Source organism: Poecilia latipinna, unplaced genomic scaffold (genome assembly GCF_001443285.1).
Source record: "Poecilia latipinna isolate Pla-1442-1.1 unplaced genomic scaffold, P_latipinna-1.0 Scaffold447, whole genome shotgun sequence".
Taxonomy (NCBI): Eukaryota; Metazoa; Chordata; class Actinopteri; order Cyprinodontiformes; family Poeciliidae; genus Poecilia; species Poecilia latipinna.
Genome location: NW_015113063.1, coordinates 409,529 through 416,948, shown reverse-complemented (window position 1 = coordinate 416,948; position 7,420 = coordinate 409,529). Strand labels below are relative to the sequence as shown.

The following is a 7,420-nucleotide window of genomic DNA, read 5'->3' as shown; positions in this document are numbered from 1 at the left end:
GAGACCAGGGGTAGCTACAGGGTACAAGAGGCGAGCATCCAAAATATACACATAACCACGCTGGAATGCTGTATAGGAAGATCAGAGGAGGGAGACACTTTCAAAAGTGGTGGATCCTGTGGGACATACACATCAACACTATCAGACAGGCTGTCCAATTGGACAATGTGGTGGACAAAGAAGTCAAAGTTGAGGAAAGTCAGAAGATTCTTAGGTCTATAAAAGCTTTAAGTGTTACATAATCCAACGTGACCATGATACTGGTTACTTCCAGGTGCAGCCCTGGTTTCAGGCTATTTTTTTCCTCCGACATTATAAATATATTTATTCGCAACTGCATGGAGGAAATAAGAAAAGAGAATCCATACAGGAACACAAAGCAACGTTTAAAAGTCGATTAGTAATCATGGTTTATCTTTCATCGTTTGCCTGCTATTCCATAGGCCACTAATTTAGTATGATTTTTTACTTTAATCCTATGGATACTTTTTTTTCTTTTTGTCGCTCTTTAGATAAATCAAATCTTTGCCATCAAAAACATTGGAGAACTGGCAAGCCAAATCCATACTGGCATACACACATAGCGACCATAAGGTTAGGACATTTTTCTTTCGGATGAAACTTCAAGATGAACCTAAAATGCACAATAATCTTCCCAGGTGAGCTCAATGTGACTTTCTGTTAATGTTTGGTTGCACTTTTCGGGCTGCTCGATGTTTCAGTGCAACATGTCTTTGATCCACGAATCGACCGATACGGTTTGCCGCTTCGGTCAGTACTGGTGACTCAAACAGCCCTCCTCGTCATGCTGTTCACATTTTGACAACTGATCAATGGTACCTTTGCCATCACAAGATTTCAAACAGGAAGTTCTCAGATGGAAGTGACATCAGAGCGTCATCAACAGTTTGCAGACGAGATCCAGAGAGACTGGAAGAGTCACGGAAACGCTGTGACTTTGTGAGAGACTCACAAAAAACTGTCCTGAATGAATAGGTGGAAGAACTACCTCATAACTGGTTAGCATGGTGGAGGATGTGTGATGCTGTGGGCTTGTTTCTCCTGTTCCACTGAATGGCATCATTAATCTTTTCAAATATCAGGAAATGTTTTGAAACACTGGTGCATTCAGTCTGTGAACTTAAAGTTCTTAAAGGAAGGTCAAGAGAAAGGTTTTTTTTTTTTGTTATTTGGTTGTTTTTTTTAAAAAAAAAGCTAAAATTTGTTCCTTAACACATTTACTTTCTAGAAGAATTCAGTCTTTTTCACGTCTAAGCAGGCACCTCGGTCTGGTTTTATACGGGACAAAGCTTTAAGGGGGAGGGACCTCCGCCGCCTCCCATTAAAGACAGCAGCTATAAAAGGGAAGAAGGAGAAGATTACTGCAGCGCTCTGAAGGAGCTGCCGAGAGAGCGCCCATCTCTGGGAATCAAAAAAATTAAATTAAATTAAATTAAATAAATAAATAAATAAGAGGCTCCACTGGGTGTAACGTGCAAGTGGGAGGCTGAGCTCAGAGCAGAGGAGCACAGTGAAGAAGAAGGAGGGTGAGAAAGAGTCAGAGAGAGAGAGAGAGAGAGAGAGAGAGAGAGCGACAGCAGAGCGTGGAACAGGTTCCTTCCTTCTGCAGCCCTCGTACGCAGCCTCAGCAGCCATGCCTAACTTTGCCGGCAACTGGAAGATGAAGAGCAGTGAGAATTTTGATGAACTTCTCAAAGCCCTGGGTGAGTGTCCTCCTGTCTCCTCCTGTCGTTGCCGCGTGTAGGTTTCGCTCCTGCATCACATCCAAAAAGAAGCAGAAAGCAGCCCCCTTTTTGTTTCTCCTCGTGCTTTGGGATTGCCACGACTCTCCCCCCCCCCCCCCCCACAACGTGATACTGTATCTGAGAAGCTCCCTGGGAAAAGCAGGCAGAGATGCTTCTGAGGGGGAAATCCCTCAGCCGTTCCAGGAGACAAGACTCACTGGATGCTTAATTCCAGCCTAGACAGACATCGTATTGTTACGTGAAGTGAGAAAAGGAGGAAAGGGGTGAGAGAGGGGGAGAGAAAATAACATTATTCATGTTAAGCATTTAAGTAGGGCATGCATTACTGCCAGGGGAGGTCCGTGGATCACTGTGTTGTTCTTCTGTCTCATGTCCTTTTTCATCCTTTGTCAACCTGCTCAGTCTTTCCAGATGATTGTGGTGGTTTAGATTTAGACCAGTTTAACTGGGTCACTCAATTGTGTTGCAGCGTTTCGTCACGCCGCCTGGGCTGCTGAGACGGACGGGGACGCGGCAAAAGGCTTGACGTCTTTTAGAATAATGTGGAAACCTTCAGGGAGATGGTCCCACTTTGCTCACGAGCTCAACGGGAGGGTGGCAGGTTACTTTTAAAGTCCTTCACATTGCCACAAGTTGAACTCATAACGTGTTTTTAGGAGGTGTGGGGGGTTTTATGTGGAAATATGGACACAAAGTACCTGCTAAATGCAGATAAATCCTAAAAGAAGACCTGTTAGTACCACAAAAGACCTGAGACTGGGCTGGAGGTCCAATGTCTTGCAGGATACCAATGATGGCCTATGGCATTACGATGGCATAGTTTAGGTTACGTGTTAAAACAGCCCAGTTAAAGTCCACATTTGAAAAATCAGTATTCAGAGACAATCAGCAATTGTGCAAAGATAAATCAACACAGTAAATGTCAGGGTTCAAAGGCGAAAAGCTGGTGCACCTGAAAAATGAATACAAAGAATACACACCTTTCAAAGTTCATGGGCTTTTTTTAAATTGAAAACTTTGTATGATTTTGCTTCCACTTCACAATTATGCTCTCATTACATAAAGTCTCAATTAAATACGTTGAAGTTTGTGGCTGTAATATGACAAAATGTTACAAGTGAACAAATGAGAACAATTTAGAAAGGCACAGCAGTTTGAATTTTGCATAAAATTGCCATGCTGAACAATAAAAAAAGATATTACCTGCAATACAACATGTGCATCATTTTCTTTGCCTGAGTAATTGAATCTTGTAGGCATTCTGCTTTGGTCACCTTTTTCCCCAACAGCCATACTTGAAATATCAATTTTAAGCAGCAAAGGTTAAATGAAAAACATTAAGTTTTCCTTCCTAATTTGTAGATCTCCTACACCCTTTCCTGAGTTTATTTTTTTTAATCTTTTGTTGACGTTGCCAAAGCATCAGCTCCACTGAAGTGATCTTTGGTTTTAAGGACAAAGCCTTAGCACCTCATCTAGCACATTAAGCACATCTGCTAGAGCAGATCAGCCGTTAGCGCTACGAGTACAGCTCGGTCAGAGCGAGAGACACAGAAAGAGAGAGAGAGAGAAAGACATCCCTGACGGTTATATCTAATGAGGATTCCAGCGCTGAGGGGCCGCCACTTTCCATCAACGTCTTTCTAATTACCTGTTGAGTCAAAAAGAAAAAGATAGCTACAGTGCCTTGTAATGACAAGATTTACTGTGACTGGGGATTTCATGAGATACATCGGTGGAGATCGGAAGGAGAATGAGACAAGGTTTTCAACATTTTCAGCAATTAAAAATCCGAAACATGTGGAATGTTTTTTGTTCGGCCGTCTTTATTCTGATGCTCCCGTATAAAATCTACTGCTGTCAGCTGGTTCAGAGGTCACCTAATTAGCAGAGTTCACCTGAGGGTAATTTAATTCAAATGTAAATTTTGCTTTGTACTCGGCGTAAGCCAGCGGTGTCAAACTCCAGTCCTAAAAAGCTGATGGAGAACATTAAATGGCAAACTGCATTGTGAAGGCAAAAGAAAACACCAGGCAACTCTGAGATGAAATTGTGGGAAGCTTGAGGCAAAGTTACGTTCTAAAACCATATCCTACACTTCAAAAATGTCACACAGAGTTCCTCTATCCATCTGTCCAACATGAAAACAGTATGGCACAACTGCAAACTTATCAAGCAATGGGCAACTACCTGGAATGACTGGGCAGGGCAAATGTTAATCTGAGAACCAACCAAGAGGCTTGTGGTAATTAAGGAGGAAGAAGTCCTGCATGTAGCCATCTGGGAGACACAGTAAGGAACTGAAGGAAGTTCACGTGTCAGATGAGGACAAATTAAAACTTTTTGACCTTTTTGAACTTTTTGCTACTCTAGCAGTTGTGTTGCAATCTGATGGTTTTAGGTTTAATTCCAGCCTCCTCCTGCCTCAAGGCAAAGCACTGAATTACCTACCAATCTCCGTGTATCTAATGCTTTGATTGGTCAGTATGACTGGAAAGGAGCATTTACATAAAAGCTCACACCAAACATCACTCTGAACAGACCATCTCCATTGTAAAACAGTTGTGCTACAATGCGCTAAGGGGATGCTTTTCTAGGGCAGTTCAAAATCCCTAAAGATACAGCAAGAGTTTCCATTGATAATGGAGGCAGAATCATGCTGTAGACATATTTGATTTCAGCAGGGAGTAGGTATCTGGTCAGAGTTGAAGGGAAGATGGATGGAGCTAAATGCGGTTCGAGAGCAGATACTCTGCGAGCCATCGTACGCGCAGATTGCAGAAAGCACAACGTCGACAGCAAAAAGATCAAAGTGTTTGGATTGGACATAAAAGTTGTGAAAGGTTTCTGTAGTAGTGGTCTAGATACTAAAGAGTTCAGCATTTTGCTGACTTTGCTCCTGGAAAGGGACAGAACAGGCTGCTTGGCTAACTGGTCCTCATGCATATTTTATGTTAGAAAACCACATGTTGAGGTCTCCTAGATTATGGGTGGGGTTGATTAACCCTAGTTCTAATTAACTCCCAATCTTGGGTGTTCGCCAAATGGAACCACTGTGGTATCATAAGAGCATGATTTGCCAAAAAATATTTAGTAAGAACTTTCAAAGAGAATTGATCATTTTATCCTGTCTGTAAAGTCTTTGGCTTTCTATAGAAAAAAAAATCCCCTGTTTGCTCTGTTGGTAGAGGATGGTAGAAAGAAATCAAAGAGTCAGGATTTGGCAGGACATAAAGCCAGATGGCCGTTACAGAGTCAAACCAAGCATGCCAAACACTTGTCACAGGCCATACAACCATCAGGCTAAAGGAGACACCTCGCGATAACCTGCTTTGACAAACATGAGAGTTTCTATCCCTTCTGTTTGGACCTTGGCGCTCTAATTCCTCAAATTTCTTCCCATTTCAATAAATAGCTGAGGTTTCTGTCAGAGCCACACAGAGTTCATTGTGATTTTACTCCAAAACAAGCACATTTCTGTCGCTCTCTGTAAAAAATATGTGTGGCTTGTTCGAGGCAGACAGACACACACACACACACACGCACACACACACACACACACACACACACACACACACACACACACACACACGCACGCACGCACGCCAATAAAGGGAGACATTCAGCCAGCAAGTCTCACTATGTCTGACTTTCTGAGCTGATGTGGGCTGGCATGAGAGACTTGAGCACTCTAAATCTGGGAGGGGGGCAGACTGGAAGATTATCTGCCGAAAATGGGAGCACAAATAAGAGACATCATGCATACTTGGGTTCTTTTTGGGTTTCCTCTCTCTCTGCTTCACTGTCAGTGGTTTTTGTTCTGTTGGTTCCAGAAATTACATCTTTTTCTTAGAAATTAGAATTTTATTTATGTGGCCTTAAGCTATCTGGCTCTGACTGAGATCAACAAGCAGCACTGCAAACCCAGTGACCCTAATGCTTCTGAAACAGTGCATGCAGTGTCTCACGCTGTGTTGGCGAAACGCAACGCGCCCCATCTGCGTTAACCTAGTCTGGGTCGTGTCTGTTCAGGTGTGAATGCCATGTTGAGGAAGGTAGCTGTGGCGGCGGCCTCGACCCCTCAAGTGGAGATCCGCCAGGACGGCGAGCAGTTTTACATCAAGACATCCACCAGCGTGCGCACCACCGAGATCAACTTCCGTATCGGCGAAGAGTTCAACGAGGAGACTGTGGATGGCCGCAAGGTCAAGGTAGGACGACGCAACCTGTTCTCTTTAGGACTAAGAATTTGAAATGTGGCATGTAAAAAAAAAAAATAGCGACATAAAGCCAGAATCTACATCCTGGTTACTCATTTGGTAGTTTTGGTTCTTCAAGTTACAGCTTTGTTTTTGTTTTTATTAATTCTTTCATTGCTTTCTGTGATCTGGTCAAGCACAAGAATAAAAGAAAATCTCAGTGGAAACTGCACATGGCCACCTCGTACGTAGATGACGCTGTGAAAACCTTTGAAGGGGAATGCTGTGCAAAGTTTACTTTTTTGAGCTTCGCATTATAGTATAATGTCATTCCTTTATCAAAAGTCAAAAGTTTAAGTTGTTGATATATACAAATATATACAACATTTTCATTATGTGGTATGAATAATGTAACTATACACATCAAATATTAACCAACATTTTAGATGTGTACTGATGATTCCTAATGATGGCACTTGACACATTTTAATGTCTGTTATTGATTTTCACAACTACAAGATGTGTTTATGATGTTTTTTTTATGTTTTCACAATGTAAAGCACTTTGAGCTTCCATGTTGCTGAAATGTGATACACAAATAAACTTCACTGATTGATAAAATGACCCCACATGCCTGGACAACACATAATACCGTCCCTTTAACAACACATTGATGGGGTTAAACTGAGTCTTTAGTTGTAGAGTGTTAAAGAAATAAACCAGAAAATTTTGCTTATGTTTCTGTATTTCCTGGGTTACTCTTCTTACGCCACAACTTTCAGTCCTCTGTGGGGAGTTCACTTACTTGTCATGTGCTAATTTATTATGATTGCTTTTGCAGTGGTATGTCTGTTTGTGGCCATCGCCAGCAATAAATGTAATTGGTGTCCTCAAACAAAGGCGCAGGGCCAGTGGGGCCTGTCTGACCCGTTTGTCCCCTGGGCCTTTGCCCAGTAGGCCCGGGCACTGATCCCTAAATGCTTCACCCCACAGCCACTCTGAATGTTTAATCCCAGTGAATCCAACATACTACTGTGCTCTTCCATTACACCTTTCTTGTACAAAACATTTTGAGAATTAAATGGGACCGAGACACAAAAGAGTCAACAGGCTTTATGCTACAATACATTTTAATTATGATAAAAGTAGGATATTGTATCAACAGTGCCTTGCAAAAGTATGCAAACCTTTTGAAACCTTAAAATGTCTGCAGCCGACTCTTGATGTGAAATGAAAGGGAATGTCTTTCAGAAAGGGAATGGGTGAGATCAAAATTTGCAGGAGGTGTGCAGGTCTTCCAGAGAGAACGTAGAAAAACACCAAGACTTTTGAGTCTAAAGCTGAATTGTTTGGATGCCAGAACAGATAAAATGTTTGGCACAGTCCAGGAAAAGAACCTCACACCGTCTGTGAACTGTACAGGTGGCAAAGTAAAGGTTTAGGAATATGTTGGAC

General features: G+C 42.2%; 1 protein-coding gene across 1 annotated transcript in view; it reads left to right on the top strand.

Annotated features, from left to right (window-relative positions):
• The first annotated feature begins 1,397 nt into the window (after positions 1–1,397).
• The window catches only part of crabp1a (cellular retinoic acid binding protein 1a), a 24,189-nt gene continuing 18,166 nt past the window's right edge, over positions 1,398–7,420 (top strand). Inside the window, exons 1-2 of the mRNA XM_015038597.1 lie at positions 1,398–1,724; positions 5,799–5,977. Coding sequence (XP_014894083.1) covers positions 1,655–1,724; positions 5,799–5,977 — 249 coding nt within the window. The 5' untranslated portion in view covers positions 1,398–1,654. The remainder of the gene's footprint in view (positions 1,725–5,798; positions 5,978–7,420) is intronic.